Here is a 27023-nt window from a genome sequence, read left to right as displayed (position 1 = left end):
AGACTGAATCAACACATTAATACTAATGGTGCAACAAGTGGAGTGGGGGTTAGGGGGTTGATTATTTGACCTTCCATTTGTTCCAGTCATGAAAACAAGGTAATTGTTTGTTATCTTTGTAACTCCTGTAAGACAAACTTTATTTCCTTTATGAATTGGAGACCATCTTTATTTTCCAATACCCAACAAAGGAGAAGCAAAGGCTGATCTGTATTTACGATGCATGTTGCATGACTTCAGAGAATCTCATAGTAATTTACTGCCAATTAAATACCTTTGACAATGTGGTCATTAATGTAATGCAAGAGATGTAAAGACCAGATCTTGTGTGCTCTGACATTGCAAATTCTCACACAAAATATTCTGGAAGTGACATCCAAATGTAGTGTAAATCAATTGAATTTTAATAGGATACATAAGGAACAGAAGCTATCTTGACCTAATTAAATACAAAAAGGCCTTTGCCATCTAGTCATGGACAAAAATCACTCCGGTTAAGGTATCTCTCTATAAATTGCCACTAACCTTAGAAAGCAAAGATGATCTTATTCGGATCGATCCATCCTCCAAGTACAAAATCTGAGCTCACCTGAAAGTGTTCAAGAGACTGGAGTTGACTTATGAGTCTTCTTTGAGTTATGATGAGCAGATCACTGACCTAAAGGCTTGATGCCTCGAAATGAAATGTCATCATTGATATGGGAGTTACAGCAATTGTGTAATAGGTTTCTCAACTTGGAAGTTGGCTGTGGCAGAGCACTCCCAGGAGCAAACCAGAAGGGCTTGAGGGACATTCCATGAAGATATAAATCGTCCCTAATGACTCATGGGACTTCCTGGCTTGTGGCCAACCAAAATGGAGAACATTTATTCCAAAAGACACCAAACACATTAAGACACTTTGTCACCAATATACAGGGCCAAATTGAGGCATGGGAAAGTGTGCACAAAGCTACTAACAACTGATTTACCAAAACCTTCAAACACAACTAGCCCCACCGATGGCAGAATCTGCAGATGGTGCACTAGATTTATCTGAGAATCTGAGTGGAAGCAAATCATTCTTCATTCCAATGGACTGCTTTAGTTGATGATCTGGTTAACATGATTCCTCCACTGTTGGGGATATTCTACAGAAACCATTCCAACATTAATGATGTCAACCAAAGTACAGAGGAACCTCACTTATCTGAATATCAGACTATCCGGCAAGATCACCAGGTCCGATGCTTGACTAAACTATGTTATCTGTCAATCCCATTATCTCGAATTTGATTAACTGAACGAAATATTCCCCGCTCGTGTCCTTTGGATAATCGAGGTTCCTCTGTATAAAGTGTTTGATTCTTCCCCATTTGTTTCAAGGTTGATCACATCACTTTTTTTTTTTACAGATAGGTTTCCCGTGATATTTCCTTTTCTTCAAATGGTATGCGGGCTGCTTCTCTTGGTTAACCCATTGTGACAGGAATTTGTTTTATTGGGAACATAATATAAATTGAGCCACCAATGTTTTCTGGACTAAATTGGTAAAAAAAATCAAGATGTCATCCTGAATTTTCAGAAACAAAGGCAGAAACAGTAAGATGTGCAGGCTATTATTAATAAACTTCTGACTGTGTGACGTCATGATGCACACATGACAGTAGAATTTTAGACATATGATCAAACTTTTTATTTTGTACTGCAAGGGACTGGTTTTGTGAAAACCCCTCAAAGGCTCAAATCCAACAAGCTGTTCTACAATATTTCTTGTTCCAATGAAAACTCCAAAAGACAGGAAAGCACAATGTGTGTTGTGTACTGCAATCAGTGATATCTCTAAATTAAAATGCATCTTTGGAAGACAACTTTTTAAAACAGTAGCGAGAAAAAAAAAACTTTATTAAATCTGAAATACACCAATTGTTTTACAAAAACAAGTAAAAGCTTTGGATGCATCTCAAGAAAAATATGAATCATGCAATAAAGCAGAGTGATGACAAGGATAATGTCTTTTAATACATGTGCTAGAGGATATAACTGATGGAATTAAACACTTTCCTATTACAGGCAAACGTAACAATTATGAAATTTATAATGGCATGGTAGCACAAAATTGCTTCCATTTTTTAAAAAAGCAAAATATTGACTTTCTTGCTGATTTAACCGAAACAGCATCAAAGGTTAAGCGGAAAGCTGCTGAAAATAACTGAAATGTAAATGACTGCAATTAACTCAAGTTCTAAGTCATGCAGAATATCAAAAAAAGGATTAATTACAATTTTTAAAAAAATGAGTCCACTTTTCATCACATTAAAAACATGTAACCGTCTAACCTCAACGCATATCAACAAGTTTTCAGAAACAATTCTACTGTTTATTAAGCTGTAACCTTGCACAAAACTTAAAATGGTGATGTCTGGAGTAAAATGGAAGTTAAGACCGTCTCTCCCAAGTTGCTTTGAAATATTTAACTGTTGCACATGCACAATGCAGTCATGTGCACCCAAACCAGCAAAGTCAGCACATTTCCATTCCTCATGGACAAGAAAAGCAGTTAAGTTTTTGGAGAAGTTAAAAAGTCTCAGGAGCCGGTGCTTTGCAATGACAGATCCCATCCAGAATGTTCAAATGATATTAATTATCCCTTTATAATAAGTGATATTTATAAATGTTCCCATTTTTATTGAAATCAATTTAAGCCACATGTAAGAAACATTAACTGTTTGCCCAGGTTAACAATTCTTTTTGAACAAGCTCAAAGGATTAAATGACTTCCTTTATTCCTTTCTGCTGGCCATTCCAACATATGAATCCAAATTAAAGGTGCAATTTACAAAGACAAGACCATTTTAAATTTAAATACAAAAATATAAACAAAAATGTTCAAGCATTTTGCTTATTTCAGCAAGTGAGAAACAAAATCAGTGACCAACTACAGATGCCAGTGAGGTTACACCAGCAACAACCCACCATCCAAGTACCCCAGCCTTACGAGCCATGGAAAAGGTGGACTGCACTGTAAACAGCATTGTTATAGCTCTGCTCAACTCTAACAGAACTGGAATGTTCCATGAAACTGTTGAAATCAGGAATGCTTTCGGCTGTGTCGCCAAACCCATGATAGTGGCCATATTGGAGTGAATCATGGTCTTCTTCCAGGTTTCCAATTGTGTGGCAAGATGGCAGCGTTGGTTTGATTGCCACACAGCTGCTCGGGCTTCCGTTTTGGTGCAGCGAGCCACACATCTCTGACAGGGTGTTTCCCATGTTTTGGATGGTTCCATTGGACTCAAATCCACTTTTATTGCGAGGGATCTGGCCATCGATGCTACTGAACCCAGCAGTCAATTCCGCAGCTCCTCCAATAGAGACATTGCTCACTCTGTTCTCCTGAGCCAAAGAGTAGTTCAAGCTATGGAAGGATCCATTTGTGACAGGTTGCATGGTCAACATTTTATCCATGTAGTTAGACTGATCCATATCTGTAGCGAGATACACACCTATCATAGTAATGAAGTAATTTCATGGTGTAATTTTAAACAACCAGTCCCTACTCTAATTATGTCCTTTGGGTTGGGGTTTAATGGGAAATGAGATGGTGGGGTAAGTGGGTGGACTGGGGGGGGGGAAGGAGGGGGTCTTACAGTAAAGGCCCTTGCTGTTAACATGAGTTCTTCCTGATGAACAAAAGAGCTTGATGTATGAATACATACAGTAAAACTAAGAAGTCTAGAATTTTTTTTTTGTATAAGGGATGTGGGAATTTCTGGCATGGTTTATCACCTGCCCTTATTTGCCCTGAAGAAAATGTTGACCTGTGAAAAATCACACACTAGGGTGAGTCTATTAGAAACATGTTTTTTGGATTTACACGCAGAGAGTGTAATAATTTACATTTATACGATGAGTTTAACGGACATGTGTGTATGTATGTGGTGGGGGCGGCACTCATTCTGCCCTTATTATACGCGTGCTGGGAAAGCCCTGAGTGACCTTCTCAGCCTGCCACCAACAGAGGACATTAAATTGGCAACCATTGATTGCATCTTCCACAGTGCCAACTGGATAACAACAACACATTTCTAAGTGACTGCGAGCTCTTGGTGGATGGGCTTGCAGGCTCCAGTGTCCTTAAGCCCAAGCATAAGACATTGCTACCCAGTTAAGTATCTGATTGGCACTATATACTGCAAACCTTACCAAAATACTGCATTCAATTTGGGTCTCTGTGCTATAGGAAGGATGCTATGAAACTTGAAAGGGTGCAGCCATGATTTACAAGGATGCTGCCAGGGTTGGAGGGTTTCAGCTACAGGCAGAGGCTGAATAGGCTGGGGCTGTTTTCTCTGGAGAGTCAGAGGCTGAGGGGTGACCTTAGCGGTTTTTGAAATCAGGCAGAGTATGGATATGGTGAATAGTCAAGGTCTTTTCCCCAGGGTTTGGGAGTGTAAAACTAGAGGTCATAGGTTTATGGTGAGAGGGAAAAGATTCAAAAGGAATTTAGGGGGGCAAATTTTCACGCAGAGGGTGGTGCGTGTATGGATTGAGTTGCCAGAGGAAGTGGTGGAGGCTGGTACAATTACAACATTTAAAAAGATCTGAATGGGTATATGAATAGGAAGGGTTTAAAGGGATTTGGGCCAAATGTTGATAAATGGGCCTAGATTAGTTAGGATGTCTGATCGGTATGGATGAGTTGGACTGAATGGTCTGTTTCCATGCAGTACATCTATGATTCTAAAAGGTGACTGGGAGAGAATGACGGGGGGGGGGGGGGGGGGGGGGGGGGCGGGAATTAAGGACACTGAAACCTACAAGCCCATCCACCAAGAGCTCGCAGCCACTTAGAAATGTGTTGTTGTTATCCAGTTGGCACTGTGGAAGGTGTCGGGGGCGGGGGGGGTTCTTATCAACCCTACTTCAAATGCTGACTTTAAATAGTTATTTTCGGTTCTGCCCAACAAGCAGACAGGGAGGAAGGATATGGGACTAATGTTTGAGAGTGGCTGTTTGGAAGAGATGTTTGGACGTGTTTGGACAGGGGAGAAGGGACTAGAGGTGAGCTTGTGAGAAGACCTGGGAGGGGGGGGGGGAAGGAATAGCAGGGGCTTCATGAAGTGGGTAGTGGGCACAATTGTCTCAAGACTGTGTCATTAATGGTTATAGCAAATGTACATGAGGCAAAGTCAGGGGAACTGCAGGATCCCAGCAAAGATAAAAGGCTGGCTCTATTTTCAGGGATATGTTCATTAAGACTATCAGTGATTATGGCGAAGTCAATATATAAAACGTTTCTTAAAGAAAATCACAAATTCAATTACAGTCCAGGACAGATGTCAAGGAGAGAATAGAGTCGAGAAGTCTGGAAAGTACAGGCAGCATCTGAGGAGGCAGGCAACGTTTCAGGCATAAGCCCTTGATCATGAATGTGACACATGAAAACATGGTAGAAATATACTTTAAGGTATTCAACATGAAGCCTTTTTAGTGGCACCTGAATTTGACCATAAGGACAACTTTTCTAGCTTTTCTCTGTCTTTATACTAGCATTCTGAATTAACACACTCTAGCTACTAGATACTGACGCAGAGAAATTAGATATACAAGTTCTAAACTCTAATCTTGTTGTTGTCAGTTCATTAGATTTTGAAATGGAGCTTGTGATATTTGGCTTTCCCATTCCATTAACAGATGGACAAATAGGTTACTAGTGCCTGCAAAACAAGCATGAGCTCAATGGATAGTCACAGACTGCTCAAAGTAGTCCAAGCTGTGTTTCACAAGACAGCTACTGGGGAGAGTGCCCTTTTCCACTTGTACTAGTGATGGAAAATAATGACTCACCAATCACCAGTCTTGAAAAAAATGTTTAGGTCCTGCCAAGCGTAACCTGGGATGCGATAAGCTGCCCAAAGTGGTCTAATCAGCTCCTATTTTGACTCATTTCACACTTCATTTGTTCCAGCTATATTTCCACACCATGGTTGGCAAAATGGAACTGCCTGAAACTGTAAGGCTCAAGATTCAGTTGAAAGGGTGAAAAGAACTGAAAATAATTATTAAAGGCTTTGCTATTTTGCCTCGGGGACATTTTGAAACAATGTAAATTCAAGCAGTATTGCTGCCTTTGAGCAATTTATTTTGGTCCTAGGGAAATTAGTGATTTCAAATAACTTTAATCTAAGTCTGGCTGCATGGTGTTTTCCTATCAGCACAAGTGATCAGGAACGTGATATGAATGCCACATCATCCACTACAAAATATCATCATGGTAAAGTTCTGTGGCAAGTCATTTATTCCACATACAAGCTTTTCCCACTTGCTAAACGTAGGTAGTTTTACCTGGGAGAAAGTTAAAACGCTAATGATCAGCAAAATCTTTTGGGTGACCTCTCAGCAAATACTCAGACCAGCTAAAGTCAACTAACACCATCTTGCTCCTTCTTAGATATTCAATATCATGATGCATCACCAATACAGTAACAAAAGGTGGACCATACCCTGCATTTATATAGCATCTTTATCAAGGAAACAAATTCAAACCTACTCACACAGTGAAATTAGCAAGTAGGATACTGCAGTTAAAACATAGGATCAGAATGGAATTTTGAACAAAAGCTAGAGGCAGAAGGGTTTAAGGATGGAATTCCAGAAATTATATTAAGAAAAATATCAATGCAACTTTCTCTGTGGTACAGTTCCAGATTATCAATCACAAATATATCTAGAAGATATCTCTCCCAAACTTTGAAAGTTCCCAGACAGACAGCATTTAAAGCAGGTATTTTCAACACAATGATCAATCATTCTTGAAATACTTTGTAGAGATCTGGTCACCCTGCTATAGAAAAGGAAACTAAATTGGAGAGGGTTTAGAAAAGATTTATCAGGATGTTGCTGGATGGAGGGGTTTGAGTTATAATGAGAGGCTAGATAGGCTGTGACTTTTATCACTGGAGTACAAAGTTGAGGGGTGATCTTGGAGGTTTATAAGGGGCATAGATAAGGTGAATAACAAAGAACTTTTCCCAAGGATGAGGGAGATCAAAACTAGGGGTCATATTTTTAAGGTGAGAGGAAAAAGATTTAAAAGGGACCTGAGGGGCAACTTTTTCATACAGAGGGTGGTTTGAGTGTGGAATGAACTTTTAGAGGAAGTGGTACATGCAGGTACAGTTACAACATCTGGACAGGTACACAAATAGGAAAAGTTTGGAGGGATATAGGCCAAATGCAGGCAAGTGGGATACGTTTAGATTGGGAACATTGTTCCAACTTGTCCATGCTGAACAAAGGGTTTGTTCTGTGCTCTATGACTCCGTCAAAACTTCTGCTGCCTATTGAGGGAAATCAGGTGGTTGAGAATACTCGAGACCACAGCAATGGAATGTGTGCTGTTGGGAGAACTGGAGAAAATTAAAAATACAAGTGAGAGGTGTGGAAATGGAAAAATTAAAACAGAAGGTTGAGAATTTTAAACGCACAAACATGGAGTAGTAGGGTAGGGTGCACATGACAAACATATGGGATAAGGTTACAAGCAGCAACGGTTTGGATAAGTTTATGTTTGCAAGTTTTTCCCTAAGCCAGTGAAAATTGCAATTTTACTTATCAGAAACACCGCTTTACTCTCTTAAATGCCTTATATAAATGTCCCAAAATATTTTACAAATGTGCTATCAATAAAAACAGTGAAATGGCACATTCATGTCCCAGGAAGCATCATCAGAAAAGAAGGACAAAAACAGCATATTCAACAAAAAAAGAGGTGGGGAGGATTAGTAAGGAAATTTCAGAGCTAAGGATCAAGGAACCCAAGAACAAGCCTACCAATAGTAGATGGATTAAGATCAGGACTGCACAGAAGGCTGGAATTAGAGGGACCTGTCAAGATGGGGAACAGTGAGGTGATGGAGGGAATTTGAAGACAAATCTGCACAGAATACAGGATGAGCCACCTTTTGAAAGAAAAAGGTTTCTCCATATTTTTGTACAAATGGAGACACTGTGCAGTATGACAGCAAAGCACATTTGGAGAGAAAACTGGGCTTCTTCCTGTAATTCCCCATATTATACATTCAGATTGTGACTGCAGCACTTTTACTACACTCCAGGCAGTCAGGGAAAAACACCAAAACATCATCAGCTCTATCAACCCAGACCTCAAACCAACAGGCTAGTGACAGCAGCAACCACAAATCAAGAATCAGAACTCCAGCTCTTTCTCTGGCTGGGAGCAGTGGGCAGCATTAGAGGGAAGGGATATAGAAGAATAAAATAAAAAATAAAGTTAGTATAATTAATAGACTGGAACATATTAGATATTAAGATTTCTTTATTGTTGCAAAAGTATGCAAAAAAATCACAAAGTATTGGAAGAGATGCAGATGAATTAATTTTAGATGCTTAATTTTGAACTTGAAACCAACATTGATTAAGTTATGTCTAATCCTTTCAAAGCGATTTAAGCGATTCAAAGTACAGACTAACCATAGACACAAGCATAAACTCTACCTTTAAGTTAATGTTTGTTTAGTCCAGTATGTGGTGATCAGAGTTTATAGGTTATATATATGGTGTATAGATGGTGACTGATCCCATCACTTACAGTCTTTCTTTTTAAAGCAGATATTATGAATAATCTTATATATCGTCTATACTTGTGACTAAGAAAAATATCTAAAAATTTGATATTTACCAAAACTTCCTCTGAACAAATTACATGGTTTGTGGAGAAAAATCAGCAAAATAAAATAATCAGATGACCAATATCTTTCCTTGTCATTCTTTAAAACCAATGCCTGAAATCTGTAGGATTAGCATTGGGCAGAGACTCTGGGATTAAGAGCCCTTGGATCTCCACAATATGGAAAACAAATATTAAAAGGAAGATGTTGTTTTGGACCAGACTTTAATCCTTTTCACCAGAAGTTGCAGAGGCTGAGAGATATCAGCACAAAGACTAGCAAGCTACAACTTGCACAAGTCAGAAGGAAAGAAGTGAAGGGCAGGAAAACAATGCAAAGAGAAAGCACATATGTAATGGAAGGAATGGAGATGGTCACGTTAAATAAGGAAGTAAACATTCTTCCTCATTCACCAAGCTTTCTGCACTGAAAGATCAATTATAATGTTTGCATATTGGCACTAAAATTCATCCAGACATTGAAACTTTGAAGGTGCATAAACAAAATTTAAAGGATAGGAAACTAAGTGCCATGTCCCATTAAAGTTCAGTTCACAACGAGACTGGAACATGTTCAACTGTGCTTTGCCAATATATCAAGACAAGAATGTTAAGTCAGTTATAATGATGATCCAAAGCTGCTTTAAATTAGTCTGTTGTTATGGGGAAAAGATGCAGGCTTATATGTTTTGAGCCTCTTACCGGCAGTGATCCTGGTTTCTGATGAGAGTCTGCGATCTGGCACTGACCCTGGTTTCTGGTGCAAGTCTGCTACCCAACATCGATCCTGGTTTCTGATGGAAGTCCGTTATCCGGCTCCCATCCTGGTTTCTAATGAGAGTCTGTTATCTGGCATTGATTCTGGTTTCTAATGAGAGTCTGCTATCTGGCATCAAGTTTACTAGCCAGCATTGAGCCAAGCATGTTAATTGGCATAACTCCGTTATCTGGCATCAAACCTGTTTATTAACATCAGGTCTGATATTGAGCATAGAATTTGTTATTTAGCCTTGACCCTCGCATCCAGAATTGAGTTTGTTATCTAGTTGCGAGCTTGTTTTCTGGCATCAAGCTTATTATTTGGCACTGAGTCTGTGATCCAATGCTGAGAATGTTATCTGGCACCAAGTCTATTTCCTAATGAGTCTGTTATTCAGTACCAAGCATCACTGAGTCAGTTATGTGGATTGAGAGGAGGATCCCCAAATAACAAGGGCAGTATTCTTCAGCCAGCTGACCACAAGGAGCCCACACCAGTGGATATCCCAAACTTAAGACAATAAAGACAACCTGAAAGCCTATCACAGAGCTTGCAAGCTTGATGCCAATACGTGGGCAAAGCAGCCTTGGATTGACCCAAACAGTGATGAAGCAATTTCAACAAGAAAGAAGAACAAAGTGTCTTCAGGGCAATCAATTCCACCACCAAGTTTATATCTTCACCCATCCCTCCAACGTGGACATCAAATGCATTTTTTCCAATTGATAATGCAAATTAAAACTAGGCCAAATGTCACAGATGGGACAACATTAACCTGGATTATAAACCAATCTTTGGTTTTCTTACTTGCAGAAGTAACAGGAGAATTAATCATGCATCTGGAAGATCCATGGTCATTGATCTTAAAACCAAATGATCTGGTCTCAACCAAAATTAATAATGACACAAAGGATCCTTCAACAGCACCTCCCAAAACTGAAACCTCCATCTAGGAGGAGGTAGGAGATGCATAGGAACACCACCAAACCCCTTCCAAGCCACACACCATCCTTACTTGGAAATATACAACATTTTTTCATCATCACTGGATCAAACTCCTGGGAACTCCCTTCTTAATAGCACTGTGGATATGTCTACATCCAAAGAACTGTGTTGACTCAAGGTAGCAGATCACCACCACTTTCTCAAGGGCACTTCTGAAAGGACAATAAAGGCTCAAGAGCCACTTTCACCTATATCCCGTTAACAAGTAAAAAGAAACCAAAAGATGTGAGAACATGAAATAAAGGAGGTAATTTATTTTGATTATTCTTGGGAATTACTGCAGAAAGAACATTAACTTGAAGAGGAACACTTTGCCAAAAAAAAATCAACAGAAGCAGCAACCACCAAAAGCAAGTACTTTCTGCAAACAGGGCAAAATAACTAAATTAGTCTTAGTTCGGAGTCTCTTGAATGCAAATGGGAAACCTGATCCAGCTGATCCAAACATCGCAAATCTCTGCATGGCAATAATACGCTTACTATTTAAAGTACTGAATCTGTGAGAGGAGGCTGACTTTAGTGGGGAGGATGAGGAGTATCTGTTGACACCACTAACAGACAGATGTCTGGATGACTGAAAAAGAAACCATGACCAGACTGTTCTTATTTCCTGTCAAACGCATCCACCATCATACTACTAGAGTCTTTAGTCTTGAGTGCTGATTCTTCCGTTAAAAGGGAACTGTTCTTCCCCTAATTTCCCAGGGAACAATGTGGAAACTGCCTCAACTGTATCTCGCTGATCAGTCTAAATACAAATTAAGCCACTCAGCTAAGACTTTGCCTCTTGCTCAAATGTTTCTCCCTTTGTGAATTGATTTATCATTAGAAGACATTTGGGAAATAAACTGTAATTGAACTGTTTTACACAAGAATGTTAAAGCACATTGAGTATTCTGATTGAAAGTGAGGCCATTCGCAGGACAGATATTATACTCTTATTTCTGAACCCTTTTTCTCACATTCGTCCAAAACAACCTCATTTTCCTGTTTTTACCCCATGTTCTTTCACATATGTCACTAACCATCCACTAACCATTTTTGAAAGTTGCAATTGACTTAGCACTCGCACTAGAGTGCCTCACATTCCCGACTCTGTGAAAAGGTTTCATCTTTGGTTTCTCCTACAGTCAATACTTTATTTCACATCTCAGCTTGCATTAATAGCATGGAAAACTAAATGACTAATTTTAAAACTTTGCCACTCATTTGACATTCCCTAGTACCTACCTGTTCTAATTCCTTCACTAAACAACTTCCTGTCTATTTCATGTCCCCACACTTCCTGCCTGTCCTGCCAGAAAAAGATTGAAACACAGAAGTACAATGTCAGCCTTTCAAAGGCACATTCACCATCCCTAGTTTCCCACAATCAGGAGTAAATCAGAGTAAGCTTTCCACACCTTCATCCTTCACTATTATGTAGAATTGGATGTTTAAACTAAATATCATTACAAGTAGTACCTTAACTACCTTTATTGATCATTCAAAACTCTATAAACTGTGTACTTTAAAATGCTTTTCATAGACAATTGCAGCTATATACTATTTACTTTTAAGATCCAAGATGTTTTCCCTCTCTTGTTATTTTTATAAAATTCACTTGTTTGGGACAGAAACCCTGCAATGCTAATCAGGAAATAGAAATATCACTCTCTCTGTTTTCGAAGCTCTTTTTTGATGAATCCAATAGTTAAAATTAAAGGCAACTAACAGAAACATCCTGTGGGAGAAGATCAGTGTGTTGCCACATCAGCTATCAAACTAGTTGAATCACTGGGTCTCTAAGAAAGAGTGGGCACACGTGGTTTTAGTTACACTATATGTGGTTCAACCTTAATGATAAATTTAGTGATGAAACTGAAACACTGAACCTTCACGGAAAGCTCAAATGTCCTGCAGATTGTTTCTTAGTGTTAGCATGTAGAGCACAGAAACCTGGACAGCAATTAAACTATGATATTTTGCACATTAAAACTACGCAGAGGCACAATATGACATTAACAAGAAAAATTCTCATGTCAAATTACTACTCAACAGTAAATATATGCTTACAAATACTTAAAACTTTAACATTCATAATTTTCTGAACCAATAATCACACCCAGAATAATTGAATATTCAAAACAACAAATGTTCCTCCAAGGGTTTATTGAGAGAGAAACCAAATCCAACAGGCTACGTGGGAGCCAGACAAGATTCCAAGGACTATAGAATTTCTATTTTTTTTCCAGAGTGATGGCAAAGAGACTCTAATTGGCCCTCAGTGTCTTGAATTAGTTGGGGAGCAAACAAACAGGCATGGTCCCTGGCATTGACTATAAGGTGTTCAGTGTTGTAACAGCAAGTTCATGGACATGGAGAAAAAACAAAACACAGTTCAGCTATGATGCCACCACTGTTAAACAGGTCCCTAGCACTGCCCGGGCTCGGGTACAAGATTTATATTTTTCCAGAACTATTGTTCAGCAAGAGCCAGTGCCTTGGTGAGTGAAGGGAACAAAACCAACCAAAGCAGAAACAAAAGTTAATGTATCAAAAGTATTTATTTAAAATAACATTTGACCTAACAATGCATTTGGATTATGCACCATCCAAAAGCACAGAAGTAATTTTTAAAAATTGAATTTCCATAGCATCTTTCATGATCTCATGCCATTCTAAAATACTCTTCAGCCAATGAAGTTATTTTGACGTGTAGTTATTGTTGTAATTTAAGGAACACTAACCAATTTATGCAAATCAAGCTCTCACAAACAATAACGTGATGATGACCAAATAATCTATTTTGGCAATATTGATTGAATGGGCAATATTAGCTGGGACATCAGGAAGAACTCCCGAGCTTATTTGAAATATTGTTATTGGATTTTTTGCTCACCAGAGAGGGCCTCGGTTTAACATCCTTTTTGAAATGCAAACCTCTGCAACATAAACAGTATTGAAATAAAAACGATATTATAGACTCCACTGAGATACTGTGTACACATAAGCCATGCGGGAGGAACTTATACCAAGAGCACCTTATAACACCCTCAAGATATTTCAAAGCACTTCACAGACTATTGAATATCAATGAAGTGTAGTCACTACTGTCCAGCATAAAACAGTCAAGTAAAACAGTGTGCGAGTGTGACTGCAAGTATATGAGACAGGCCATCAGGTGGGCCAAGGTGACATCTATTCAGAATGTGTTTCTCCAGTCTTAAGAAATTCTTTTTCTCAAAAACCACTAATTTCCTACTTTCAGCAGAATTAGGTATGGATCATTAGAGAGTATCTGCCTAGTTCATGAATCCCATTTAAAAACGGTAAGGAATTTGTAACATGTAGACTGAAAATGTCAAAAGTCATATGCATATTTAGTTATACAGCGACATGGGGTCTGCATGGGAGACACGGTGAAGACTTCAAAATCCTGGCCTCTAACAGACACAATCTCCTGAGCTGCTTGGTCCGATTTGATCTGATAGCTGCCACACTCAGCTGCGAATCCTTCAGCCTCACCGGAAATAGCTGAAGGCTTGAACTCTGTGTAAATGCTTTCAACGTTGTCCATGGCGATGCCATCAGCTGCTGTCCCGAAGCCATCAAAGCCCAGAGCTGTGAGAAGGAGGGAATCTACCATAAGCACACATGCATATTTGCATGTTTAAGTATACGACATCAGTCTGTATACACGGACTAACTTTAGGTCCAGTGGAAGGTTCTGCTGAAATGTGATGGTATCTGTAACCACACATACATACAAAATAGACATGCGCTCAATGTTAAAAAGGCTGCCTTGTGAGTCTGTGGTTCTATTAGGGTGTCTTTCCTGACAGTCATAAAGACCCCAGAATTCCATTCATTTTCCAAATGTTTTGTGGTGTTAGCACTAAACTAACCTTTCATCATGCTTTCGCTCAATAACATACTTAAAACATTTTGCAAGCACTCCAAGGGTTCATCTGTTAAATTATCCCAGTGTTAAACCATTGGATCACATTTAAAGATGGAAAACAATCAACTAACAAGATAACCATGAAACTGAATCACACTCGGCCAGAATTTTCTAAAATACCCTAATGCATTCAATGGTGACATTTCCCGTATTGTGATCTTATCAACATTTACTTGCCTGTTGTATGGCAAGTGAAAAAACATAATGGAGTAAGGAGGCCTTTTTAAAAATATTTTGAGTCAATCAATTCAAAAGCATTTAAAAGGGCAAATTAAATCACATTGCTATTAACTGAGCTATTCATTATGGAAAAAATGATGATATAGTATTCAGGTGTTGCAAACATCCTTGAGGGTAAAGTAGCAACTGATGGCAATGTGTAAACATTATCAGGATAAAGCTTCCACATCTTGCCTCTAACTGCGTCATACTAGATCACCACAATAGCATTGTTCAGCCCAAATTAGCAAGTTTTTTAAAAGCATGTTGTTGCAGGTAGCATCTTTCAAATTGTTTGCTGTGGTAATTGCAAACAATTTAGTACAATATTTGTAAATGTCTGTAATTAAGCCACATGGTGGGGACAGACCTCAAGCAAAAGCTTTATAACATATCACAGTTGGAACAAAATGAGGCAGTGTACAGCAAGACTCCACCACTGGAGTTGACAATGGATAGCCCTTCTCGTGTCTTGCCATAATCTGAAGACACAAACATCTGGTAAAGGGCTACTACTTGTCTGGAATCAAGGCCAAGTGCCTACATGGGCAGTGTCAGGCTTGTTCAGGGCATCATTTCCAGAGAGGGAAGGAAGAGGCAGAAAAGAGTAAATGAATATTCACTGTGCACATGGACATGCCAAACATCTCAGGTGCAAAAAGGTTCTCATTCCTATTCTCTGAGAGTGGTTGCTACTGAACTATTGACGATTTTGCTAAACTGCCTATATATTAGCTGTGGTCAAGCAATAAGTAAGGCAACAATACCCATTAATCAGCTCTTCATCAGGTCTCCAACCCAGTCAGACTTAATGTATGACCTGCAACTGGCTCAGATCTGCATATTGCGAACTTACACCACAAAACACTTGACAATTTACAGTAATTCTGCAAAAACAGAGGACTGTCACTTATTGTGTTTTAAGACAGAAGATGGCTTACTCCAAACTTGATGGAACAGGCTTTCCTAAAAGTATTTTCTTTCAGTATCTTTAGGAACATTCTATCTCTAGCCTCAAGCTACTCTGTCACTTCCTATTTGACAGGCTCTATTTCTAATGAGCAACCCTGCAACCTCCCCTTTCCCACTCCCAAATTTAGCCTCATTAAAAATATCCTGTCACCAATCTACACAGCAAAGAAAGATTTCACTCCCTGACATGTGTAAAAGGATAGAATTTTTGCCCAGTGCTACAAAATTAAGAGAAATTCTTTTTGTATTGTAATCCCCAATCAATTTAAAGTAGCACAGTGCTTAAAGTAGCTTAAAAATCAAAACTTGTTTGTGATCTCAGATCCTGTTCATTTTATTGCCGAGTACTGGATTAACTGGAGGACCAGGAATCAAGACCTTGGAAACACACTCCACTTCAAACCCTGCAACAGGGTTGTAACTAAGACCATTGTGAACCCACTGATTAGGTAATTGGACCCCTAATCAATGAACTTAATGATGGCACATAATGAGCATAGGGACAAAGCCATGAGCTGTATGATCATTATTAGAATAACTTTGCCAAGAGCCCGGAAAATAAAGGTTAGATGAAATCAGGAATGGTAATGAGCACTGAGATTCCTGAAATGTCTGCTAGTATTAAAATTGGATTTTATACAAACCCTAAGCAGCTAATACTAGGTGGAGGATAAAGTAAAAAAATGACTGGGAGACGAGGGCTGACCAGGAGAAAGGAGGGCTGGTTGGGAGACGAGGGCTAGATATGACACAAGTTATAAATTAAGCAATGCAGACGAGCAAACAGGCTAGTTAGGTAGGTAAAATAAAGCTTCAAACTGGATTTTAAAGTTAAAAGTCATTAAGAACAGAAAACAAAGCCAGAGTTGCTGCTATTAAAGCAATGGACATATCTTATGCAGCTTGAGCTCTTCAGGACAGGAAGAGTCAAATTGTTCTGGACAAGATGCAATGCAGGATCGAGGGCCGAACTGAGGAAGAATGGCTAGAGCAAACTGCACTGTGTTCTCCTCAATAGAGAAAATATGATTGATGTTGTGAGCTTGAATTATTCCAGTAATAAATGGAATAGAACAGATTAGCAGATGGAAAATTGCTAATGCAGACACGGAGACAGAAGGCTAGAAGATAAGTACGAATTAGAAGAAATATCTTCAAACTGTGGATTATGTGGTCGCAAGGGGTGACTGATTCCAAATCTATGAAAAACTTATACGAGAGCATGGTAGAAGGTGGTGGGGATATGGATCAATTAGCTAATGTGATAAAATGTGGGATAATATGAGTCAGAGTCATAGAGATGTACAGCACGGAAACAGACCCTTTGGTCCAACTCATTCATGCCGACCAGATATCCTAAATTATTCTAGGCCCATGTGCCAGCACTTGGTCCATATTCCTCTAAACCCTTCCTATTCATGTACCCATCCAGATGAGGTTATGCACTGTGGCAGGAAGAACAGAGAAGCTGAATATTATACAACAGAGAAACACTGCAGAGAGCTGCAGCACAGAGGGATTTAGAGGTTCTTGTGCACAAGTCATAAAAAACTCGTACCTATTAAGTTCAGTAGTTTAGAGGGAAGGCAAATCAACTGCTGGACTTTATTTCAAAGGGAAAGGAATATAAAAATAAGTAACTTTTAACTATACAAGGCATTACTGTAGTCAGACCATACTTGAAACACTATGAACAGTTCTGGTTTCTTTACCAAAGAAAAAATATCCTGGCACTGGAAGCAGTCTACAGAAGGTTCACTAGATTGATCCCAGGCATGAAGGGATTTTGTTATAAAGAGAGGTAGAGTAAGTGGAGTTTATACTTATTGAAGTACAGAAAAATGAGAGGTTACCTTATTGAAACATAAAATTTTTACTGCAGAGAGGATATTTCCCCTTGTAAGAGAATATAACAGTGGGTATAATCTTAAAGTAACAGATCCCCCATTAAGAGATGAGGAGGAATTTATTTTCTCAGAGGGTTGTGAATCTGTGGAATCATTTACCAAAGAGGGCTGTAGGGGGTGTGTGTCAAGAATTCTTAAGGCCAAGAATGACAGAGTTTTAAGAAATGAGTGAATTCAGTGGTATTGGGAAGAGGCAGGAAAATGGTGCTGAGATTCTTAATTTCAACGTGATCTCCTTGAATGCCGTAGCAGATTTGATGAGCGGAATGGTTGACTTTTACTTGTACTTCTTACTGTCTTACAGGATGTGGAAGAGGGACTGATCAAACCAGTACAAACAGGGATGGGGTCAAGGAGAGACAGGGATGGAGTCAAGGAGAGACAGGGATGGAGCACTGAAGGCTAGAAAGCAGTTTCCCAAAAAATACAAAAAAGCATGGGAAAACAAAATCTAGAAAATATGAGACAAATGCATAACCAGTCTTAAGACAGGCCTGTATTCAACCAAAGCATGAAGGCAAATGAGTCACTTCAGAGTTAAGTTTTACGTAAAGAATTAAATTGTCAATTAATTTGAGCATTCACTGAAATTTTCCTCCAATTTCAGTCGATAGTTTAATCTTTCCAATGTAGAATTGATGGGATCAGTAGGTTTGTGATCCAGAATGCATGGAAGACTTTGGAAGCCAATTCAACCATAACTTACAAAAGGAATTGTATAAATACCTGCACAGGAACTTTTGTCACAGAGAAAGAGGAGGTGAGTGGAACTAATTTAGATCGCTCTTTCGAAGAGCTAGGACAGGCACTATGGGTTGAACGGCTTCCTGTTATGCTTAAAAAGTTTTAAAATATAACAAGTTGGACAATATTTGTTATTCACATGATTGTTACAATGTTCACAGAATGATGCTAGAATCCTTATGTCCTGGAATAAAATGCCTAATAGCACAAAGTGCTTACCATCTGTTCTCGGCTTCTTGATTCCACAGCGTTCAGATTCCTCGTGGCTTCTCTTCCGGTTGGTTCCTGTGTAGCCATTTAGGCCATCTGTGATCAGGTTATCGCGGTAAAGACCACTGGCGATGCCATTAGTATAGAAACCATTTAGCTGATGGTTCTGCACACTGCACAGGAACTGGGAACATTCCTGGAAGCCCTGAGCCAGGGCAAGCTCAGCTGCTGTCAACCCATTTGCATTCCTTAAACTGCACAAAGGAACATAAAAACAATTACACTCTAACTTACCACAACATTTCACACATAGGATAGAGCTGGACATGTGGGAAAGATTAGTTAGGGCACATTGTAGAAGGCGATATGAAAAACTGCATTATAGTAAATAATGTAAAGGAATCTGCTAATAACAGTATCCAAGTATTATTGCAACATTTACACATTTGATTTTACTAAGTATTTAAATTAGCTTCACTTGATTATAAGTCAGACTTGGCTACTTGAAACAATTTTATCAGAAAATAGCAAACCATGAACAGAGATATCTTTTATTTAAAAAGAGTTCCAAACAGAACTGCACTTTTCAAAAAAGATTCCCTCATTTGTATAACATACTTGCAATTGATTGTTAAACTGATTATTGTTAACAAATATTTCTGAAAATCAGATATCCCTGGAATTGTTTTGCAAATGATGGCTAACACCAAATCTTTTCTCAGGTGCAAGTAGGCAAACATGAGAATTAGCTGAAAATGTGTTGCTGGAAAAGCGCAGCAGGTCAGGCAGCATCCAGGGAACAGGAGAATCGACGTTTCGGGCATAAGCCCTTCTTCAGGAATTAAAGAGAATTCTACATGAGAATTAAACATGATATTTTTAAAAACTGAATTACTCCCCTAAACTGTTCTATTTTTGTTAGCCTTGTTTTCTCTGCAGCTAACTTATTTTTTGCAGGATCTGATCCAACCATCCACTCCTGTTTAGCTCTGTGAATTGTCAAAATCAACAGATTATAACTGCATTTGAAACTGCAAGTATCAGTGAGGGAAGTGCCACTTCCATAAGTCCCATTTACCAGTTAGCATTCAGAGCCAAGTTCAAATTGTGCAAGTTCTTTTTGACATTGATCAACTGCTCTGGAACATTAGCTAGAGCCTTAATCTGTATATAAGAACCAGCAATTGGGCCATGAACCCTGCTGTACCACTCAATAAAACCATAAATGATATTCTACCTCAACTCCAGAATCCTGCCTTTCCCCATATCCCTCCATTCCCTACAGTCAAAAGAAGTCTGAATTCTGAACACAATCAACAGACCATTCAAATCCCTCCTAGCTACAGGATTCTGAAGATTTATAATAATGTAAATGAAGACATTTCTCCTCATTTCAATTCAAAATGACTAATCCCTTATCCTGAGACTGTGACTCAATGCTGGACTCTTCAGCTAAGAGGAAACAGCCTCTGAGCACTAACCCCGTCAAACCCTTTAAAGAAGTGAAGTGTGCATATACATCCACATTGCAGAATGACACATCAGTACCGGCTTGTATCAAAAACATTGCAATGGAAAACAACATCGAGCCTATGTATTCATGAATTAACTGTTTCCACACTGTAGATAATCTAATGAGAATATTTTCAAAGCTGCTCTTTCCACATGCTATCACTTTTAACAAATACATTTATTCATATGGTTACTATTCAACTGCACTTTCACCTGATATCCTCCTATCCACTTCATCCACACCTGACTTTCTCAAACTTGCACCTTACTTCTCATAACTCTCTTCAGTTCTACCCAGATCTAATACCTGTGTGTCCAACTCCTCTCTGACCTAGTACAATAATATTTTCCTTGTTTTCAAAATAAGTACTGCCATAATTCCTCAAGCCAAGACCAATACCTGTGCAACAACTTCCTCAAACAAATGCCACCTATCCTCAGTCCCACTGAAACCCCCATCCCAAAGTACCAATCACTTGCTACCCCTCACCCAAAAGCATTTTACAGCTCATTATTTTCTTCTATATAATAAATCAACTTCTCAGATCCTCAACTTCACCCTTAGCCAATACCTCAAAGTCATTGACAATAATCTCCATTATTAGGCATTGGATAACCCCCCCCAAACCCCTTTGCCTATCCCACTACTATGCTCCTCAATAAGCTCAACCAACTGCCACTGCAGTAACAGCCCAATTTCTAACTTCCTTTTTCTTCTCAGCCATTACATAAGTAACTAGTCCAAGAAGGTGACAGTTCAAATTGATTCAATCGCACTTGGTCAGTCACCTACGACATCCCACATTACTCTAGCATTTCCACATTCTTGACTCGGAGCACAATTGGTCAATCCGCCCTTCTTGATTCTCTCTAATCTTTTGACTATCTCTGTGACATTAAATCTTGTATCCTCATTCTAAATGTCAGAGTAACTAGCCAAGGTCCTGCTTTCAAAGGCTACACTTTCACGTTCAGCAGTACCCAAACACATCCCCAATCAATATTTTTCAAATATCGCTGCCTTTCGGATTATCATTTATAAATAGAAGCACACAGCCCACATCCACCTTAATAACATACTGCTTTATTTCTCAATTCTGCATGGCTTTTATACATGACTACAATCTACTCATGAAATTGCTAGAATTCCTCATAAACACTGGCAAAAATTAAAGCTCTACGGTTTGTTTCATACTAGGAACTCCACACAATCACAATCCATCTATTCATCTTCTGGGCCACGTACTGGCTCTAAGCCTGATGGCCCACCATCTCTCTACCTCTTAAAAAAGCTAAATTTAACAGCAACACATCCAGTTCCACCACTTGGACTATCCCTGCCTGTAACTTGCTCTCACTGACAATGTAAAGCTCATCCGCACCTTCCATCATGAAATTCTTAACTTCTTCGGTTTCATCAGCACTTCCAGTAGAATTATACTGTATGAATCCAAAGTTATGACTAAGTTCTGCTCACCTTCTAATACTGTGCCTAAGTTCTGCGATTATAACTATAAATAGCAATATCTTATAAAAAGAGAATGATCAAATCTTAAGTGTAACTGTAGACAGTGGGCTTGGTTGGTAATAAGTTTGGAATTAGGACATATTATGAGTAGTTTCCAAATCTGTAAGGCCAATGTTCAAGAGCTAGGTTTACTTTCTGAATCCTCGAACATCACTGCTGCTAAACTTGAGAGTTCTTAAGCTCTGTTTAAAAGTTTTGAGCATCCATTGATTCATCCATTGTCCTGTATGTCAACAAATCAAGAATCCATGGAAATAAAAGCCAGATTTTCAGGATGCTTTTTTGAAAAATAAACCATGCAATTTGTACTTGCAAAGTATTTTTATTAAATCTGTTCCAAACTACACAATTACCAAAACGATTAAATTGGTCATCAAAGGGGCAAATCCTGCAGTTGACTGAAGTTAGTTGGCTGAACACTTTGTTCGTGGTCACACACTCAGATACACAAACAAGCAACAAAAAAAATCTAACAGGTTAGCATATTCGGAAAGTAATTTCATCTAACGATATTTAAGTGACGGAGATTCATTTTGATTAATAACTAGAGTATGCTCAACCTCCCAGTTTTCTGGGTGAGGGGTTGGAGGCAGTGGCAAGAAACTAAAGAAAATACTTCAAGAAGTTAAACTGTTCACAAGATTGCATATGATCAACTTGTAGATGACCAAAACTTGCAAAGACACTGTTGGCACTTGAGAGAGTAATAGGCTATATTGACATAGCAATTTACAGTGGTTAAAGGTGACAATAGAAGAACTAGGTCTATCTGAAGTAAATCTGTGGAAAGGATGCGTGCAATGCAAGTTTTTTTTAAAAAATAACATTTATTTTAGAGAATATTCAATAGCACTATCTGGCAAACAAGTGTTCTGATGCAAGAACCGATCCTGAAAAAATCCACAGCAAAACTGCATCCAGCAGTGTTTCGGCAAGACCACATTTAAACAGTCTAAGAACTGGTCTCCATTTCAGTTCATGATCAATAACAAAAACCATCCAAAAGCCCAAACTAACCCACCTCCTTGTCCTTCTTCTTGAACGGACATAAATCAGTGCTGCTTCAAATTTATTAATTCCATGTGTAATTGGAAAAAAATACTTAATCAGTCACTTTTTGTGTAGTGGGGTTTGTAGTGTATTATTTACACTCCTCTTCAACTTTGGAAAAATACAAGATTAATAATCTAACCCAGGAGGCTCTGTTGTAAATATCTGTCACTGGGTAAAACATTACAGACATTTCCAAGGGCTTCAAAGCTATTGTAGAAATGAACTCAGGATTACAGTTGAAGCACCAATGAATTTAGCAGAGAATCTCCACGAGTTAACAGCAAAGAGGTCAAACACAGACCTAACACTTCAAACAAGAATCTACAGCTTCGACAGAAGGATGAAGGAACATTTGGATGAGGTAGATAAATGATTGTAGCTTCACTGACCAGTAGCAAACCATTCACTGGTACAGATAATACTTCACTCAATGAGAAGACAATCCCAGTCGAGTGTGAACACCACACAGGCACATTCGCTCATCTGCAACCAAGTCCCAAGTCAAGTGGAGGCTGGAGGGTATAATCGTGTTTTTTTAAAAAAACACAGCTGGTCCAGGGCATTAATTCTTCATTTTGCATAATGAAACAATGGCAATATTCAATAGCACAATTCACCCTCACAACTTCAAGTTCTGGTTTCTCGAAGACATTATCTCACGGCTAATGTTACAAAATAAGAGAATGGTAGAACACAGATGGAACTCAATGACCGAACAGCTAGAATAAAATAAAACCCAACCTGATGGCAAAATAATTGTTTTGCTCAGTCACTAGTCTTGAGTGAAATGGAAATCAACAGTAGAGAGTGAGCTGAAGTAAGCTCCAAATTCACCTGGAATGGCACAAAGGCTGTTAAGTCAATGAGATCACAAAAACATGAAAACTGTATTCTGCCAAGTTGTGGTCCAAACTGTAAAATATATGCAATCTGACCGGCCAATGGCATTCAACAACTTAATAAGGAATGTTTCTACTCAGCTGCTCTTCTTGTACTTGCTGAAGCTACTTAACATAAAAGAGAGAAATTCAAGAAGAATAATAATTGCAGCAAAGAGCAATTAAGCCCCATGTTGTAATGCACAAACACGGTAGTGACTACAGCACTTCTCTCTTACAACTAATCAACTTGATATGGGACAGTACATGACAGAAACACAAAGATCATATTTGTGCCAGATTCTAGTCCCATTTAGCCCAGTCATGTGAGAACAGGCTGATTAAAAATATCCAGAAACAAGGATTTGTCACAAATGTAGGCCATTCAATGTAATGGCTTAATCTTCAAATATTTTCCCAGTCAGGGTTGAAAGGATCAAAAAAATTGTTAACAATATTATCTTTCTTCTCTCTACTGTGGGGAGTAAGATGATATGTAATCAACTTTAGGTCAACTTTGTAGGGTAGCGATGGGCAAAAACCCTTGACCCAACATATGCAAGAAAGCCAAAGACAATATTAGTGTTCACTGTTGCAAGCTGGAAGCCGGCAATCAAAGATTCTGGAAAGTGGCAAGTCTGGCTGACCCCAACAAGTTAATTAACAATGGTCAGCCAATAGCACAGTGATGAACACTAATTGTTCATTTGGTACATCAATGCATCTTTCATAAGACATACAAAGCTTGATGTGCACGAGCCATGGGTTTCTTTCTCACAGCAATGTCAAAACAGACTTGAATGGAGTGATGACTGTGATTCTGGACATTCGAAATGCAGTTCCACCAGATCAAAGACAGAATGCAGTCAAAAAAAAGCATACCATTAGTGAATGTCTGATTACTGGTTACTGTGTAACATCCACAATCACGCTGATAAGCATCTGGCCTAATATTAATTGACCAACTTAAAACAGATACAAAGTTACACATAGATTATAAAAGGTCAATGTTACATTGAATTCAAAATCATAATAACAAATGTTATTTAAAAAATCTCTGTACTTGATAGCGTGCTTCCTCATTTTTACATGATTTAAAATTAGAGATTCTTCACCAACATATGAAGCAGCTAGGATTCAGTGTATAGTACCAGTCCATGAAAGTTAAGTGGCAAGAAAATAAGTGATACGTAGCATACTAACACTACCAAGAGTCACGGGGAAACGGGAATAACACCATTTGCCCAGAACTGTGTCTGACTTCATGTGACTGATTGCTTCAGTGAGGTGTATACTACCTGTTCACAGCAAGAACAATTGTCTGATGTCAAAATAACATTTCAAGCATAATATAGGGAAGCTTGTCACAATAGGGATGCCTGCAGACATGCTTTTGTGCAATGTCAAATCACTTTAATAACAAAGAGTAATGCTGTGGAAACAAAAGCCAGTGATTCCCTTAACAGTCTACTCTCCAATTTTGCTGGTCAACTCTGTTAAGCGTTAGAGGAATGTTAACATTAGGTTAAATTATAATAAGTATACAGCATTCAGGTTCAAGTCTAATTAGGAAGGCACTGATTAAGTGATATGAATGTTTATAATTGCAGTGATAGTTCATTGAATGGGCATAGTGATATAAATGGATTGGAGATATAAATGCTATATTCAAAAGCAAGGGCATTTAAGACGGAATAATTTTAAAGTTTGTTTTTAAAAAATAGACAAACATCAAACCATGATTTAAAAATGATTTTAAATATTCCCATTTTCAAAAGCAAACCAGTGAAATAAATGAAACACATTTATGCTTGATCAAGATTTATTTAAAATACTCAAGACACATCACAGAAAAGGGGCAAAAAAAAAGGGTTGAAACTTGGAATTTATGCTGACCTTCTTATGCATGTAAGATATTAAACATATGCTTTGTAACTTTAGTTGTTTTCTGTTAGTGTCAAATTTGAGGTTGCCAGACCACAGTACAGTCTGGAACAGTGACAACTTCCTGTATTTTTTCTGGTAACTAATTTAAATAAAAATAGAAATTCAATTTTGCTCAGAAGGTCCACTACCTCAGCTCAAGATGTCTGATATAAATCAACAGTGGAACAAACTCACAAAATGTTTTATGTGAGTCAGTGCAAACTCAAATACTACTCAGTTTTTTTTCTTGTGAAAATTCAAAACTCCAATAATTGGAGCAAATTCTGAAAATAATGTAAGAATATGCACCTCAGTTAAGTCGAGATGGAATTTTTTTCAGCACACAAATCAGATTATTGGCTACATAAAAAGTCACCAATTAGGCCCATCTTGTGCATATAACTTTGGGACTAATGTTTTGGCTCAACTCCAGGTTTGCAGCCGATTTTTTGTCCATTTCTGCCATCTTGACGGCCAGCTTGTTGAATTTGGTACTGAAGAAAAGACCCCTAGGCTGTGGGGGCAGCCACCGAAGTATGCTTAAATCACGTTCCCTGTCCTTTGCCATCTTCACAATTTCTTTCCATCAGTCTCTTGCTCCATTGCAAAGCAAAATTTCTGGAGTCCGTCCTATGCCTGTTAACCCTCAAGTACTTTTGCTGTATTTTACTTGCCAATGTAATAAAAAGTTTGAATTATTAATTCAATTTACACTCCAAGGTGAACCACAATCATCAATATTTTGTTGTTCATGTGCAGTCCTTTAGTGGCAACAATGCAAAATTCTTGATGAATCATCATCTTGAACATAACTAAAAGCTTTGAATCATGTACCATTGCAAATATTGCTCAAATCATATTAATGTCAATTACTTTCTTTCCTCAGACTACCTTTCAGTCCCAAAATTGATTTTTCAATTTTCCTTCCATTAGGGTGCTTTCTTTTCTGTGACTGTTCCTTCCTCACACCGATGACATTTCAACCTTCTGCAGACATGTTCTGATTGCTTACAATCTCCAACTGGCAGACTTTTATCCGTTCGATCCTTGCAATGTGTACTGAAAATGTTATTTCTCTTGGTTCTTAAATTTATTATTTACAGGCGTGCCCATCCACTTTTCTTTTATTTTTATTTCTTCCAAGCTCCAAATATGCCATTGTTCTTCTTCCTCAATAAACTTGAAATTAAGATGCATCACACACTTTCTGTCTCAATAATAATTTCCAAAAAATGATGAAATCAGAACTCATCTCTTAGATAATTTTCTTTATCTTATCTTTAGGCCTTTGAAACCCAACTTTGGCTCCTTTCATATGGTTTAGAATTCCTCCCAATGTTACATTGTTGCATTTTCAGTAGCCGATGCTATTCAATCTTTACCATTAAGTAGTAAAATAAGGCCCCTGATAATCCCTACTAGCAAAAATGTATTATTCAGCAATAAATTTAAAACGGAAGCCATTGTGCCCATAATAACATGGAAACTCCATCGCCATTCTATCACTGCATTTGCTTTTTGTTTTGCATGACATCCAGAAGAAAAAATAACTTTATTAAACTTAGCAAATGTAACAAATTCTTTCCAAACTAAATCATCAATTTCTAAGCGATCACCTGAAGTTCATTTAACTCCTTGGTAGATGGACATTGGACAATTGGACCCCTGAAGACCAAGACTGATAATGTTTTATTG

General features: G+C 38.3%; 1 protein-coding gene across 5 annotated transcripts in view; it reads right to left on the bottom strand.

Moving 5' to 3' along the window:
- Window positions 1-1851: 1851 nt before the first annotated feature.
- The window catches only part of ankrd10b (ankyrin repeat domain 10b), a 60578-nt gene continuing 35406 nt past the window's right edge, over window positions 1852-27023 (bottom strand). For 3 of the 5 annotated variants that reach the window (XM_043691229.1, XM_043691231.1, XM_043691233.1), the window contains 2 exons: window positions 18441-18685; window positions 1852-3485 (listed from right to left, as the gene is read on the bottom strand). In XM_043691229.1, coding sequence (XP_043547164.1) covers window positions 2974-3485; window positions 18441-18685 — 757 coding nt within the window. In that variant the 3' untranslated portion in view covers window positions 1852-2973. Of the gene's footprint in view, window positions 3486-10660; window positions 14040-18440; window positions 18686-27023 lie in introns of those variants that run through there. The other 2 variants (XM_043691230.1, XM_043691232.1) reach the window with 2 other exon arrangements.

This window comes from Chiloscyllium plagiosum, chromosome 6 (assembly GCF_004010195.1).
Source record: "Chiloscyllium plagiosum isolate BGI_BamShark_2017 chromosome 6, ASM401019v2, whole genome shotgun sequence".
Classification (NCBI taxonomy): domain Eukaryota; kingdom Metazoa; phylum Chordata; class Chondrichthyes; order Orectolobiformes; family Hemiscylliidae; genus Chiloscyllium; species Chiloscyllium plagiosum.
This window is presented reverse-complemented; position numbering and strand designations above follow the sequence as displayed.